This window comes from Oratosquilla oratoria, chromosome 25 (genome assembly GCF_046742065.1).
Source record: "Oratosquilla oratoria isolate Oo_2021 chromosome 25, ASM4674206v1, whole genome shotgun sequence".
NCBI lineage: Eukaryota > Metazoa > Arthropoda > Malacostraca > Stomatopoda > Squillidae > Oratosquilla > Oratosquilla oratoria.
The window spans coordinates 23,104,806-23,122,366 of NC_134801.1; the positions used below are offsets into that span (position 1 = coordinate 23,104,806).

A 17,561-nucleotide genomic window follows, 5' to 3' on the forward strand; every position below is an offset into this window, starting at 1 on the left:
CGCACACGTAGGCGTCATGGACTTAGATCTCGGTGGCAGCAGCCAATGCCAGCCGTACGACGTGTCGTAATAATACTCGCATCATAAAATATAGTCACCGCTTATATCGATCGTTCTCTCTTCACCCGTGAATTTTGATAACCATAGAAAATGCGACTACAAAAGAATTAGAAAGAATGTCTTTATGGAGGGGCGACTACAATAAATATAATCAAGACGCCGATATGGCAGCCTCGCGAATACACTCGCTCCCCATGACGCCTACGTGTGCGGCACCGTATGGAAGGGGTTAATATGATTTTTTTTTTCGCATCCGACCTAGATATGGATCAAAAGGTCTCCTGTCGGTATGCTCCGCCTTTGTAATCCTTTGTAATCCTTTGTAATTGGGACAGAATGAGAGAACTAGGGATCTCCCCATTAAGTATTTTTTTCCTGTGAAAAGTTGGGCATAGGATGGACTGGGAGGCCTCCTACCAAAATCCTATTAATTGTGTCATTAAATGTGAATGGATATGTTATGGATGAGACTAAAAGGGAAGAAATTAGTATTATGTTTGTGAATTTTGGTTGGAACCCTCCTCCTTTTTATCATATCATGTATATCATAATGCTCTATTATACATACATACATACATATACCAAGGCTTTTTCCCCCTTACAAGGGAGGTAGCCAAAAAGGAAAAGGCATAAAATCATTCCCACCCATTCCATCCCTGAATACACTTCACACCCCTCCACCCTCCCTCTCATCTTAGCACCTCCCTCTATTATAGTTAAGGAAAAAAATCTGTTAACTGGTTCTTAATAATATCATTTGCAAACATCAACAGGATCAGGACCTTCTCACTGGCCAAGGTGAAGTTGGTTACATCCTGAGTCTTGGTGTTAGTAAAGATCACCGAAGAAATGGAGTGGCTTCCCTTCTGCTGGATAACTACCTCAATCTCCTTACTACTCACCAGGTTTCAGCTGTCAAGGCTGTACTGCTTCATGTCCTTACTTCCAATGAAGCAGCTATTAAGTTTTATGAAAAACGGAATTTCAGGTATGGTGAAACTTTAATGGAACTTTATCAAGGGATTTTATTCTTAGCAGTGTTAAGCCTTTAGTTTTATATTTTAGAAAGACAATTTTTAACATTTTTCTGAGAGCCTTCTCAGCTTGTAACATTGAAGAAAATGTCTCTAAAGTGCTTGAGGATAATAACAGGGTGGAGGGACAATACAAAGGGGGCTTGTCAAACAATAGTTAAAACAGAAATAGGCAGTTAATGTCTCATTGTCATGGGTGATTATTAAAACTAACAAACAGATAAAATACAACAGAGATAATAATTTTCATGAAAGTAGCAGTTGCTGACAAGACTGACGAGTTAAACACCATATGAGGACGGAGCCTTTATTTGTACGACGTTTTGCTTATTACAGCTTTTTCAAGTAGAAGTTGAGATACAAATGCTTATTTAATCTCAAGCATATGTATCTCAAGCCTATGTATCTCAACTTGTACTTGAAAAAGCTGTAATAAGCGAAACGTCGTACAAATAAAGGCTCTGTCCTCATATGGTGTTTAACTTGTCAGAGATAATAATATAGAAATAGAGCACCATTTATCTGGCACAGGAGGGGGATGGAGACTATGCTGGATAAGTGTAATTTCCAATGTCTCAAGCCCCAACCTCTGTAAACTTAATATCCTATAAACCCTGCTCAACCTCTCTCATGAGTGTGGATAGAATGAAAGATGTGGAGGTGAGGCATAGAATGGGGCCAGAAAGGAACTAAACGTATAGGGTGGACCAAAGAATGCTGAAATGGTGTGGGTGTATGGAAAGAATGAGAGAGGAAAGACTAGCAAAGAAGAATGTGGAAAGCAAAATTGGATGAAATGAACTTGAGAAGACCAAGAACAAGGTGGGTGGATGGGGTGAAAGTGGCATTGGATGAAAGATAAATGTCTGTAGACCAAGGAAGAATGAGTGGAAAAACAGGCGTGCATGGAGAGTGGTTGTAAACGGATGAAGGTATGATGTAGCCTGAAGGGATGTTGTGGTTGTAAATGGATGAAGGGATGTTGTGGTTGTAAATGGATGAAAGTATGATGTAGCCTGAAGGGATGTTCTCTCTCTCTCTCTCTCTCTCTCTCTCTCTCTCTCTCTCTCTTTTTTTTTCTCTCTCTCTCTCTCTCTCTCTCTCTCTCTCTCTCTCTCTCTCTCTCTCTCTCTCTCTTTTATGAGGAGGGGGGTCACAGTGTAATGAAACAGTGGGGATAAAGAAAGCTGGTGTTTTCTGTTGTGGAAGTGGTATTGTCTTGCTGAATTGCTTCTGACCCAAGCAGTATGGTAGGGGACAAGGATAGCATTTCATTGAAGAGGGCTAAAATGGGAAACACTGAATAGGTTTTTGAATGGGTGTGGGATGGCTGTATAATTGGTGTGTGCTTTGACTCATCCTGTCTTTTTTTATTGAATGAATTAAATTTATTCTGTGACTTGTAGTAGATTGTCTTGAATTTTTCAAAAAATTTAGAGTTTTTGGTGTTATATTTGGTGCTAATTCTCTCTGTTCATTTTCTTCAAATGTATAAAGTCATTAATATTATTGCATTTTGCTCCACAGCCGCCATGCCTTCCTGCCATACTACTATAACATCAAGGGCAGACCTAAGGATGGCTTCTCTTATGTACGTTACATCAATGGAGGCCATGCTCCCTGGTCATTATTATATCCTTTTATTAGCTTAAAGTATAATCATCATGCATTTTGGATAGGGTAAAAAGGACCTTGGATATACAAGAAACATCTATAGAACAAGAAAAGGAATGCAAAAAAATAGAAGGTAATGGAGGGAGATTATGAAGGAATGAAGGAATGATGCAGCCTGAAAGGGTATTCTTGCCTGCTTCATGAATTACTTGTGAGTGATTGAGGAAGTGGAACTGCCATATAATGAAGTACATACATATACCAAAGGCTTTTTCCCCCTTACAAGGGAGGTAATCAAAAAGAAAAAGGTATAATAACCATTTCCACCCATTCCATCCCGAATACACTCCATTCCCCTCCACCCTCTTTCTTATCTTGGCACCTCCTGGATAGTGAAGTATTAAAGTATAATGAAGTATTAAAGATAAACCTGCTCTGGCTGCCAGACCCTTCCATGTAGGTGCTGTCTTGCTGTATTGTCTTCAACCCAAACAGTATGGTAGTAAACAAGGATGATCTTTCATCCATGAGGTGTTGAAATGGGAAGGATGATGAATGGATTTTAATGTATGTGAAGTGGGTGTATGCTTTGACTTGGCTAACCACCTCTCATAAAGTGGAAAGAGCCTTTGGTATGTATGTATATCATGCTTCATACTTGCAGTGGTGGCATAATCAGAGACATACTGGTCTCACATTTGCTACGTTGTGGGTTTGAATCCTGCTGTTCTCTTTGATTTCCAGCAGTGACTGTTACCTGTCCCAACAGTCCAAGGACACAAGGCAAAGGTGAGATAGCTATGGCTGCAGCTTCATGCCTCCTCACCACTAAGTCATACATTTTGATATCAGCATAATTGTGGAATTCATGTCAGCATGAATGTAGAATTATGGATGGTTCATGAAAAGTAAAATCCTTAAATATAGGTATTGTTCTGAAAAAGGTAAATTCATGTCATAAAATGATTATAGACATGTGAATGTTGTGATGAAAAGGTAGTTTTATCTTATATACAGAACACTTACAAAGGTAAGAAAGAAATGGAAACCAAGCCTCAAAGAATTATAGATGAAAAGGGATATTTGTTACCTATAAAGTAAAGATATATGCAGTAAAATAGCAGGGTAGAGAAAATGAATATATATCAGGCAGTTTCTAAAAAGATATGATTAATGACTAAGGACTCATACCTGCCAAGCTACTGTGGTGTCTTGCTGTAAGATTTTGCATTAGAGACCATAAGTTTGTGTATAAAACGGTAATTAAACCATAAGAAAACCATATTTTTTTGTCATTCAATAAATTAATTTGTTTCAGAATAAATGCAGAATGAAAACACAATGTAAACACATGACACCATATGAACACCACATAATAAAAAGCAGTACTATTTACTTCTTGTAAACATTAGTTTTTCATTATGTATTTACCTAGTTATTATATGGGAAGAGAGCTGTGCTGGTAGTGACCTGTCTTTGTATCTTTCAGCATCAAGTTTGTCCATAAATTCTTGTATAGTTTTTGCACTCACTGTTACATTATCCAATTTATTCCAGATGTCATTATGTTTGGGAAAATATTCTTTTTCAGATTTCGTCTCTATGTATGTATGTATGTCTGTAACTATCCTTTTTGAGTTTCTTTTCATGTCCTCTTGTTTTTCTTTTATCCCACTTTAATAAATTGTCTCTATCGGGAACTCTCATCCCTTTCATAATTCTGTAGATGGTCAGTAGATCTCCTTTTTCTCTTCTTTGTTCCAGGTTAGGTAGCTCGAATTTGGACAATCTTTGTTCGTATATCAGTTTGGAGAGTGTTGGTGTCATCTTTGTCGTTGCTCTTTGAATTATTTCTAGTTTCTTTATATTCTTTTTAGTACTGGGTGTCCATAGTATTGTAGCGTACGCCAATCTTGGTCTTATCAATGTAACTAATATTTTCTTTACCATTTCCTCATCCAAGTAGTCAAAGGCCACTTTCATTGACCTTAGTAAATTGAAGGTTTCTACAATTATTTTATTGATGTGTTTGTCTGGTGACATGTCTTTGCTGATAATTACTCCTAGGTCCCTTTCCAAGCTAACTTTTTTTACTTCCTTTGTACCAATTTTATATTGTCCTGATATTCTAATTTTACTTTTTCATTTTTTTTTTTTTTGAAAAAGTAAAATTAGAATATCAGGATAATATGAAATTGGTACGAAGGAAGTAAAAAAAAGTTAGCTTGGAAAGGGACCTAGAAGTAATTATCAGCAAAGACAAACAGACAAACACATCAATAAAATAATTGTAGAAACCTTCAATTTACTAAGGTCAATGAAAGTGGCCTTTGACTACTTGGATGAAGAAATGGTAAAGAAAATATTAGTTACATTGATAAGACCAAGATTGGAGTATGCTACGATACTATGGATCGTAGGTGATGGATGGGGTGAAGGGGGCTTTGGGGAAGAGGGGAATGTCTGTTGAGGAAGGACGGAAGAGGACAGAAGACAGGGGTGAATGGAGAATGGTTGTATATGGATGATGTTGTGATAGCATGAGGTGGAATGGGCGGGTGGATGGGGGGTTAGGTAGTATGTGTGAGCAGAATTTGACGCAGCCCGAAGGGATTTCTCCCCGTCCTCTCATTTTATGCAATGGGGGGACGGAGAGGGTGGGTCGCCGATTTGATGAAGCGGCCTTGCTGTGGATGTGCTGTGTCTTGCGACACTGCTTCTGACCCAGGGCAGTGGACAAGGTGCATGGATGACCCATCATTCAGGAGGTGCTAAGATGGGAGGGAGGGTGGAGGGGTGTGGAGTGTATTCAGGGATGGAATGGGTGGGAATGATTTTATGCCTTTTTCTTTTTGGCTACCCCCCTTGTAAGGGGGAAAAAGCCTTGGTATATGTATATGTATGTACTTTTTCCAAATTCCATTATACTACATTTCTTGATGTTGAAGTTTACTTCACACTTTTGACTCCATTCCCAGACTTTATCCAGGTCTTTCTGTAGTGATTCACAGTTTTCCTTTGTACTTACTCTCTAGCAGTTTTACATCATCTGTGCAAAGAAGTTCATATAACATTCCACACCTTCATTCATGTCATTCATATATATAACAAACATTATCGGAGCCAATACAGAACCTTGTGGGACTCCACTTATCATTTCTTCCCAGGTCGAGTTATTATCTCTAAGTATCACCCTCACTTTTCTCCCATTCAAGAAATCTTCTATCCATTCCAATAACTTCCCTTTTACTCCACCTGTTGTTTAATTTTTTTAGTAGCTTTTTGTGTGGTACTTTATCAAATGCTTTTTGTAGATCTAAGAAGGCACAATCTGTCCATCAGTCCCTTTCTTGCATTATTTCTATTAGCCTCGATTAAAAGCAAATCGAGTCAGTGGTGCTTATACTGTGTCATGTGTTTACATAGTGTACAACATTAGTACAACAGTATAACAAAGACCATCAGTGAGGCTGAGCTGTAGGGGAATTTATTTAGAATTGTTTAAAACAAACACAAAAAATATCACATGGAGAAAAAGTGTAAGATTTTCAACTTACCCCATAAGACTTGAAAATCATAGAAATTTCATAAGACTGATACAGAAAACATAAGTCTTGACAGGTAAGAGGACTTCAAAAGAATAGAATGGATGGGAACACGTGCAGTACCAAGGTATAGATATTTGAAACAGTCGAAAATGCATAAAAGAATTCCTCTAAAAGGAGTAGCACATTCACAGTCACCCACACCTCACAATCTGTTCTCATTTTTAACCCAAATAATCCTTGATGAAAATTCCTTCCATTCAAACCACACACAAATTCATTATTCACTAACACAGCCATTCAATCTCTTCTTTTTCCTCCCTCTGCTTTATATACCCTACTAACTACACTTTCAAACCCGGCCATGCACTTCCTTAGTTTTGTTCAACTCTAACACTCATTTCTCCTCTCACAAACTACTACCACTCTCATACTTTTTACTCTTACTTGTTCCAAAACCATACATATTCATCCATTCACAATCTCCCAGCATTGGTTATAAATGTAGTATATCACAATGTTCCTTCATTCTTAACAAAAGTCTGCTATTTCCTTTGCTGCCAGATACCAATGCTGCCAAAAGAAAGCATGTTTTTTTTTTTTTTTTTTTTTCATCTACAATGCAGGGAGATCAGATATAGGTGACAGAATATGATAAATTTCATCATTCCTGTATATTTGTTTCTTTTGTATTTTAAACTTATCATTTTGTTTTCCATAAGTGAAAAGGTCCTTAACAAATGTATACAGACTACATGCATCATTTTGCTACTTCATGGTACATTGTGGAGGTTTGTTCATGGCCCCTTCGTGTAGCGTGCAAGTTATGGTGCTTCCTGGCACATGCTGCCACAGCCGTTATGACCCATAGATGCTCTTAGCCCAGTTGGTAAGTCTGGCTGCCATTGTACTCCCTGCATGGATCTTTATATTGTTGTTCCCCATTTGTTCAAGATATATATGCATACTGATTTTTTTTTTAATTGCCTGGTTAGGGTATGTATTAACTTAATTGTAATATAATGGAACACTTACAACACATACCACTATGATTCAACCTAAAATGAATAACAATAACATAAACGAGTTCACATAACTGGAGCTGTAACCAACACATGATAAAACTCACCCACAAACAAAAAAGTACACCCAAAACATCTTACAGATTAATGAAGATGGACTCACTAATAAACACTCAGAGCTGCTCTACTTCTTACACAAACATAACATTCATATAGTTTTGATTCAAGAAACAAAACTGATGACTGATGATGATGATGATTCAGTTTAACATCATGAAACTACCCACTATCAGGAGGCTAGGATGGTGCCTGTTACAGAGGACTTTGTAGTGTGGAATTCAATGAACCATGTCCTTGGTCCAACTCGCTGGTGGCAGGGTTCTAACTGTCATCACCTTGACCTCTGTTGCAAGTAGTGAGATCCTAACCTGCTTGGCCAGTGAGCATAAAAAAAAAAACTGATACTGCAAATAACAATACCTTCATTCACTAATTACACAACAGTAAGACAACACAAGACACAAGGATTGACTTGTAATACTAGTACACAACACCATATCCTTCTCCAACAAAGCTAGGGATACCAGACAATCGAGCACAGATGCTGCAATCAAAATAATCACAATCCAATCACAAATAATGAAAACAGCCTACATTATCACAAACATATTCATCACACCTACTACATCAACCCCACGAGACTTCATCTCTCAACTCCCACCGCTCTACTCATTAACAGATTACATACTGGTAGGTGATCTGAACTCACATCATCCAGTATGACTTGACACACACTGCAGATCAAAGAGGACACAAAATACTTGATCAAGTCGTCAACCTAAACATAACTCCAGCAACATCCCCCAACAACCAACATCTGAGAAAAAGGATTGTGGTACTTCCCAAGGCAGTCGTAGCTCCTCTTGGGGATCGGTGCCACCTGCGTAGAGCCGGTGGCCAGGGCTGGTTGCCGCCGTTTGGCCCCCAACTCTTGGGGTTGGGGGGTGGTCCCACGACGTAGATGCTGCGGCTCCAGGACTTAGACTTAAGGGGACCGGCTGGTCAAGAATTGATGAAAATTGGGGAAAATATGAAAAACTGGGGAAAATTTTCTACATCTGCGTATGGCAATCGACAGTCTGTATGCAGAATATTTAATCAAAATTCGCCTTATTTTCATAGTTATGGCAAATAAACCCTCTCTTCCCCCCAACTCGACCCCATCTCGGCCCTATGATACGTATTGGTCAGTACAATATATATATTATTGCAATAAATAACAATAATTTGTAATGATTGAGTGCTATTGCTAGTGACTTCTGGCAACTCTGTCTCTGTACCAGAGGTTATATATAGACCCCAGCATGGAGGAATGGAACAAGAAGGAGCTACAAGAATGTTTGCACGGTCTGAGTCTCTAGGATTCCGATATGTCAATTTTGTTGGAGATGGGGATTCCAGCGCCTACAATGCAGTTTGTGCACTGAACAATGACCGTGGCCCCTATGAAAACATCAAGGTAAAAAAATTAGAATGTATCAATCATGTATAGAAGAGGATGGGGAGAAGACTGAGAAGCTGCATGATGAGGAATGAGTGGAGACTGTGACGAAGAGAGCTCAAAAGACCAAGTTTGCTGGGACATGAAGACTGCAGTTTGTGTGCCAAGCAAAAATTCTGGATCACAATTTTGGGTATCAGCAGGCAAGTTTATTAAAAGCTCTGCATCCCTTGACCACTCCCTAACGATGCAGGAAGATCAAAGACAGTTGATGAGTCTGAGGAAAAAGAAACCCAAAACTGAAAAAAACAAAGAAAAGTGTAAAAGAATATGTTCCTGGAACATTCAACTGAAAACCTGGCAACAATGAGTAGTGATGGCAACTATGACACCCAAATGTAATAACCTGCCTAAAATGCAGGTGGGGACCAGGAGCCAGAAGACAGAAGATTATATGACTGGACATCAACATATATGACTGAATATGAATAAATCTTATTCTAAATATTATCAACATTCAAGCCTAAAAAACTAAATAAGGAAATGCCACGATATTCCTTATTTATATTAGTATGTAGGGGTTCAAAGTTAGTGAAAACTTTGACAGCCCGTATCTCAAAACCTAAGTTTTATACCTTCAAACTTCTACTCCTCCATAACATTTTAATCAATTTCAATGAAAATTCACACATAATATGTCTAAATCTGCCTGATTGATGAAATAGAACATTTTTTTTTAATATCTGAAAGGGTTAATTTTTGACAATTTTTTTCCCTATTTGAAGGGGGACAGGGTGAGAAAAAATATAAAAAGTAAAATTCCACAAACTAATTACTTTAACTAAACTTTCTCTCTATTAGTTTGAAGGTCTGGATGAGGTTCTTCCACCATATTAGTTTCATTCATGTAGAGCAATTATTATAGGAGGAGTAGCCATTTCAAAATGATCAATTTTTTTGAAAGGGAGGTGGGGGGAGGGGGGGCAAAACATGAAAGGATTGCAGATTAGTTTTTTTGGGTTAGGAAAGATGTATATGGTGTCCCTAACTCCTGGCATAAATTTCTGTGCAATAACCCAATTAATAAAGATTTTCATCTTTTTATCAGCCGGTCCCCTTAACGCACTTAAGTCAATTGCTGGAACAACATTTGGGCAAAACAAAGAAACTAATACAACAATATACAAACAATGCATACACTCAGTGATGAATTATGCGAGTCCTGCATGGGGTCCTAATCTCAGTGAGACACACCACAACACCCTGCAAATCATACAAAACAAAGCCCTAAAAACAATTACAGGCTGCACAAATACAACACCTACAGACCATTTACACCATGAAACAAAAGTCCTCAAAGTCAAGGACCACCTCAACATGAGAGGCACACTAATACTTGCAGCTGCCACCACAAACACATCACACCCGCTACACTACATAGCAGAACACCCACACACACCAAGAAACATTAAAACAAAACCCAAAGACCTGTATCACACACAGATACTCTCTTCTCTTCCTCCACAACCACCAAATACCAGCCTCCGGAAACATATTCATAATCATATCACTCACTGCTCCATTAACACACTGAAAGACAACACACTGCTGCATGCCAGACCCCCTGATATCCACCCTTCTGAATCCTCTTTCCCATGAAAGGACAGAGTCCACCTGGCCAGACTGCGGTGCAGCCACCACCCAGCACTTCTAAGCTACCAGAAGAGGCTGGATGACTGCATTGTGAACAGCTGCCCAGGATGTAACACTTCACCCCATACCGTACAACACATAATGGAAGACTGCATTATACACAATCATGCACGCAAATAACACAACATACACTCCATAAAGGATTTGTGGGAAAACCCAGTTTTGGCTGTGGCATTCCTTGGGGAGATGGGACTGCTCGGACAGACAGTCTAGGGAACGACAACAACAACAACAACCAACATCTGACATAACAATGTGTTCACCCTCTCTGCAAATACAAAAAACATGGGAAACCATACAAGATTTTCCATCTGATCATGTCCAAGTTTCCAGCCACCACTACAGCAGTCCAGATTTGAATCCCACCCAGGGCTGAAATAATTTCAGTATTGCTGCACTGCAATTTGTGACACCAATTCTCGTGGGTGGGGAGTTGGGTATGTGTGTGCTTGTAAGGTCACAGCATTACCCATAGATTGGTCATATATGAGCTCTGAGCTCTCTTCCGGGAGGGAAATAAGTGTCAATCATGAGTCCATCACGTGATCCAAGACCATCTGTGGGAGGTCCCAAGGACTGTTACCAACCACTGTGGGGCTGCAGATTACTAACCACTGAAACTCATGGCAACAACTTTTATTAACATTATGAATGGTTTCCTGTGTTGCTAGTGGATAGATTTAAAGAGTTTAGCTTGTTTTTGTAAAACTTGCATAGGTGAACACATCAAGCATCCACAACTATAAAAAAAAAAATGTCCATCTCCACAACATAATAATTATCTAGATGTATTTTAGTCCTAGAATGTGAGAGCTGTGTACATACATATACTAATGGCTTTTTCACCCATACAAGGGAGATAGCGAAAGTCAAAGGCATAAATCCACTCCCACCCATTTCATCTCCACATACTCCACTTCCATTCACCACCCCTCTCTCCCACTTTTCTTGGCTCCTCCTGGATGACAGGTCATCCCAGCATCTCCCCCACTGCCCAGGGTCAGAAGCAATGTAGCAAGACACAGCACATCTACAGCAAGGCCACTTCATTTAATCAGGGACCCCTCCCCCCTTTCCCTCCCCTCATGCAGAAAAAGAAAAGACAAGGAGAAATCCCTTCAAGCTGCATCAAAATATCATTCACACATACTCCCTCACCCCCCCACTCAATATCCCCCACCCACTCCCATGCATCACAGCATCATCCATACACAGCCATTCAGTGTATCATACTGTATACATTTTTATAAAGCAACTTACGTGTTTACCTTTTTATTTTCTCTAGTGTGTAATCAAATTTCGTTTTTGTGGTGATTGTGGAAGATTTACAAATCACATATTAATATAATTTATTCTTTCAAACAGGGTTGTGGGGTAGTCTTCCCACACTTTGGAGTCCTCCATGTGGCAACTCTACTTTCAGTAGTAAAGCAGGAGTTAACCTCATGCCAGCAGAAGACATAGGCTTATTTGTTGTACCTTGTAGATGATAGAGGAGTCCAGTATATTTTTTGTTGGAATTTTTATGTTTGTACATACTGAGAATTCAGCATGAATGAAGCAAAAGGATCAAAGCAGAACTATAATGAAGGTTTCACAAGACTATTTATAAGAAAGACAGTCATAGTGAATGAGGCATACAAGTGAAAGTTGCAATGGATATTGCAGTAGTTTTGTCTCTAATGTGAGTCATTGAATGCTGATTCCTGATGCATTCCTAGCCTGCTTCATCTGCATCATCTCTTTCAAATATCATTGTAGCGCTGGCCATCCAGTGCTTGGTTTTGTGCTGCTCATGAATCTGGGCTTCACAAGTATATGGCTCACCCTCTTCATCAGCCTTTCAGTCATTCAGCACATCTTTTACACATTTATACTCCAGACAACACATTAGCTCCTTGGATCATAATACAGTTGTATCCTAAACCCAAATATAATATCAGAAATCTGATCACTTTTGTATTGTAGACTCCAAGACAGTGAACTATATGTGACCACATCTTGTAATTCATATCCCTACTTGCATCCTACACATCTTAAAGTACTATACACTAAAAGATTTCTTCTTCATACTTCAGACTAATAACATATATCAAATATATTTGTATCTTCTTCCCTTAACATACTTGTATCCCACACATTGACACATATTCCACATTACACACATTAACACGTTATATGTGGGAAATGGTTCCCTATACTTGCAGTTGTTTATGTGCCATACCACTTTGACTTTTCATTTTATATTCTGTAATTACTTTTTATAACTGAAAACGTTTCCATAGTAAACCAACACTAGACAACTTTGTTTCCTATATTTGATTATAATGCTCTAGAATTTAGTACTTTTGTATCCTAGACCCTCACTATATATACATATATATATATATGTATGTATATACATATATGTCCCACACCAAAACATATTTCCTATACTATTTCTCAATACTTTTTGATTCCATATGTCAATACAGGATGTTCCACATCTCAATACAAAGCATCCCTCACCCTAGTTTATGGAGTCCCATATACCAATACAATTGCATCCCAACAGATGATGCCCGTGTGCTATTTGAATGTTAATTCCTTGCAAGAATATGTGCCCTAAACCCTTATACTGGGATAGGTTAAGAAGAGTTGTAGTTGTTGTATATAAGATTTTATAAAGACAGAATGGTTCCTATGATATAAATTATTCTTTTATTTACATTGAAATCACCCAAATGTTTACAAAGAAGACTATCAGGTTACCCTGAAAGTAATGTTTTTACAAGGTCACTTCATAGAAAAAAAGGTGTTGGCAAAGATGTTTAATCAAATTAGGCTACAAGTGATTGCACACATTTTTGCTGCCAATATGTAATGATGTTGTTTATGCCTGTACTGTAGAAAACATTGTTCCTGGAGTCAATAAAGTCCCTGAAAGCCTCTGCAACAGCTTGATTTTGAAGCCATGTTTTATTCAGAAAATTGTCAAGGTGATTGAAAAAATATACATTCAGATCACATAACAAACACTCCACAATAGGCCTACAGCCAAAATCCCTCCAGAAAGTAGCCCAGGAGAAAAATTATTTCCAAGACAAGCAAGAATTGAACTAGCATGCTTGCATTCAGGTCACCACCCTACACTAACAGTACTATTTCTCCTGGGTAACCAATCATTGTATTTATGAGGTTTTGTAATTCCAATGGCCATGAATTCCATTGACTGGTAAACAGTAGGTATGATTCATAGTTATGATTTCAAGCCAGAGCCAGGTGCACACATGTTGAAGTTTATTTATTGCTAGTTGTCATGCTACAATTATGGAATGTGACCCCAACCCTGCAAGAAGTGGGAAATAGTCTCAACAAATGAAGAAATGCATCAAAACCTACAGGGACATTTATGAGAACAAAAAGAGAAAAGCCAACAGCCAACAAAATTAATCTTTTTCAAGCCAGTGTCCTCCTCTGCTTCATCCACCTCCTTCAGTCTAGCTACACCTGATGCAGTCACCCCTGATCACCCAGTTGGCAAAACCATGCCTGTCACACCTCGACCTCATCTACCTAAATCTTTCCATCACTACATCTTGCATTCTTCACCCACTGTACCAAATAAAGATGAAGAATACTGAGTCCAAAGGGTTTTGATGTCCCTCAATCTCAGAGGGGACAGCACTGGACACTTCATCCTCCAACCACAAGGTGGGAGGGGGGAGACTAATTAAACAACTCAATAGTGATGTACAGTACTTAGTGTAATGAAACTAATTTCAATAACTTTCTTGGTCATTATTTCAAGTTATTTACAATATATATGTATATGTTTATTGATTGATTGTGTTAGTATTTTATTTTATAGAGGAAGTTAGTGACAGAGTTTGGGAAGGTGTGCAAAAGAAGGAAGTTGAAGATTAATGTGGGTAAAAGTAAAGTGATGAGATGTACAAGGGGAGAAAGTGGCAGCAGACTGGAAGTGAGTACGGTATTAAGGGAGAGACTGGAGGAAGTGGATAGTTTTATATACTTGGGTGCAAATGTGGTGGGAAAGGGAGGAGTGGGAGTAGAATGTAGATTGAGAGAAGCAAGTAAATGCCTTGGTGGATTAAAAAGTGTAATGAGAAATAGACATTTGGGAATGGGTGCTAAGAGGAGATTGTATGAAGGGGTGATTGTGCCGACAGCACTGTATGGAGCAGAAACGTGGAACATAAGAGAGGGAGAGAAAAGGAGTTTGAATGTGTTTGAGATGAGGTGCCTCCTGAGAAGTATGATGGGGGTTACTAGGCTAGATAGAGTGAGAAATGAGGAGGAGAACAGCGGTGGAAAGGGAGTTGGGAGATAGGGTGGATGAAAGAGTCTTTGGATGGTTTGGACACATGGGAAGAATGAGTGGAGAAAGACTAGTAAAAGAAGTGTTGAAGGCAGAGGTTGAAGAAGGGAACATGAGGGATCGACCTTGGATTAGATGGGAAAGGGGATTGTCTGTTGAGGAAGGTCGGGAGAGGACAGAAGACGAGGTGAATGGGGAATGGTTGTATATGGATGATGCCGTGATGCATGAGGTGGAATGAGTGGGGGATGGGGGTTGAGGGAGTATGTGTGAGAAATAATTTGTCGCAGCCCGAAAGGTATTTCTCCCCTTCTACTTTTCTGCATGAGGGGACGGAGAGGTGCGGGGGTCGCCGAATTATTGAAGCGGCCTTGCTGTGGATGTACTGTGTCTTGTGACACTGCTTCTGACCCAGGGCAGTGGGCGAGATGCAGGGATGACCTGTCATACGGGAGGTGCCAAGATAAGAGGGTGGAGGGGAGATCTAGTATAGTTACCCCTCTACAGTAACGTTTTCTTTGTTTATGATTATTAGAGAATGGTTTACGTTTATTTGTGAATTAGACTTGTATTTTTTTTAGTTCTTTGATTGTGATTAGTAATGAGTTGTGATAATTGAATGCCTTAATTGTGAATCATTTAGATTGTATTAATAACGCTCTTGCTTTGTGTATCAGAGTGAAATATATTGTTTACATTTTTTCAGGCAATCCAGTCATCCGATTCGAGGAGGGAATTCTTTGCGGCCGCCATTATTTTATTTGTTTATTTATTTATTTAATTTCTTGCTAAATTTGATTACGGAGTGGAGTGGAGTTATCTTGCCCCCTTCTAATATGTCTAAACCAAAAGTACCATCTTTTATCAATCCCCAGAATCCATCTGAAATAATGGCTCATACTTTCACATTATTACATGAGGATCCTTCTGATACTAAATTTTCTGGTGAGGATCTCCAATATAAAGCTAGTGATTTTACTCGCCAGTGCGACGATAGTATTGTGAATACAAATGTTTCGACGGGGCATGAGAAAATTTCTTTCGTGAGGTCACAGCATGTACCAAATTCATTGGTTTCTGAAATATTATCGGCCTCGTGTCTTGACCCCAAGTCTTTGGATTGTAATCATGATTCTTTTAGAGCTAATTTTCCCAACATTTTTTTCTGATACCACCATAGGTAATTCATTTCATTGGTGTTGCTGGCTGATGTTCTTACATCCAGATTGGGCACTCTTGACTATAGGCATGCTCAGGCCCAGGCCAGCAAAATTGTAGTCGAAACCTTAGATTCTCTCTCCCATTCAGTGTGGGTAGATAATGGTACCATCACTTTAGATAGGTCTCGCCTTATTTTTTGAATTTCCGTTGTACATAATATTTTTAGTACCTTTTGAGAGGAGAACCGCATCTTCTCTCAGCTATAAGACGGATGAGACCCCATTATCTTTCGCAACAAGGCTTTCATGTAAACTATGGGAAGTTCCTTCTGATTCTTTGTTTATTAGTAATGCTCATCAACATACAAATGTTCCTAGTTTTTCTCCACCCCCTCAGTCTTCAGTTTCTACTCAAAGCTCCCCTTCGTCTACATTTACCCCTCCTGTCCTTACATGTACCTACTGTAACAAGTCAGGTAATTCGAATTGTTTTTGTCTTCTCCGTAAGCGTCATGTACACAAGTCCTTGTCAGTAGGAATTTATCGGATGTTTCTTCTAATGTGACGCATGACCTCTCTAGAGTAGAGCCGCAGGATAAGCTTAGCTACTGCCATATCCATGGTCATTGTAAAGACTCGACTGATCATTGATTCAAGTTTTTAAAACTCAGAGCTGAGACTTCTCATCAGCCTAGACAATCTCGGTCACGTTTTCACCAGCGCCCGTTTCACAACCCAAGAGTTTGACCGGTAATGTTTGGTCTCAGACCATCCCCTTGTTGGCTGCTGAGTCTTCTCAATTACTCACCTTCCAGAGAATACACCTATTTCAATCACTGTAGATAATGATGCAGAATGTAGTCCCCTAAGTAGAAAGGTTTATTATGCTCTCCGGGATTTGTATGATCTCCCTTTGTCTCCTTTTTGCAATAGTTTACATTCTGTATAAGGTTTTCCCTTGGCTATTCTTGGGTCTGTTCGCATTCCCTTAAGGTTTTCATCCCATGTCACTTTTGTTGTTGTATCTGATATTGCTCTTATGTGTGATTGCCTCTTGGGCATTGATGCTCTTACAGCGTATGGCATTGATATATCTCCTAGTCGCCGTGTAGTGACTTTAGGTAATTCTGTTATTCCTGCAACATATAGGCCAGTTTCCATTTGTGACTCACCTCCTGTGCATGATCAGATCGTACAGTTGCCTACAAAAGGGCCTCCTCGCTTTAACTCCGCTATTCTTTCTTGTGCTGCTGTTGTTGTAGGAGAGGATTGTATTGGACCTTCAAGTACAGTTCATGTTCCGATGCGCATTTCAGGTGCTCCAACTGGGTATGACATTTTATCTTAGCCTGACTGTTCGTGTTCTTCGCCTTGCTTTGGGACTCTCTCCACTATTTGCGAGGATCATGTTACCACAACGTCACGGGTGCTCCTATCACTCTCTCTCCTGGCAGTCACTTAGTCTCCTTTGAAGTAGTTGACATTGATGTTTTCCAGGATTCACCTCCTATCATTGCAGCTTCTGTGCTACAGTCTCCACAAACAAGTGGCACAGTTCACTTGACCTCCAAATTTGCAACGTTTGTAGGTG

General features: G+C 39.2%; 1 protein-coding gene across 2 annotated transcripts in view; it reads left to right on the forward strand.

The window, feature by feature from the left end:
* Naa60 (N-alpha-acetyltransferase 60) overlaps window positions 1-13,419 on the forward strand; it is a 43,017-nt gene extending 29,598 nt beyond the window's left edge. For both annotated transcript variants that reach the window (XM_076208484.1, XM_076208485.1), the window contains exons 4-7: window positions 834-1,048; window positions 2,622-2,726; window positions 7,002-7,142; window positions 11,855-13,419. In XM_076208484.1, coding sequence (XP_076064599.1) covers window positions 834-1,048; window positions 2,622-2,726; window positions 7,002-7,134 — 453 coding nt within the window. In that variant the 3' untranslated portion in view covers window positions 7,135-7,142; window positions 11,855-13,419. The remainder of the gene's footprint in view (window positions 1-833; window positions 1,049-2,621; window positions 2,727-7,001; window positions 7,143-11,854) is intronic.
* The last annotated feature ends 4,142 nt before the right edge of the window (window positions 13,420-17,561 follow it).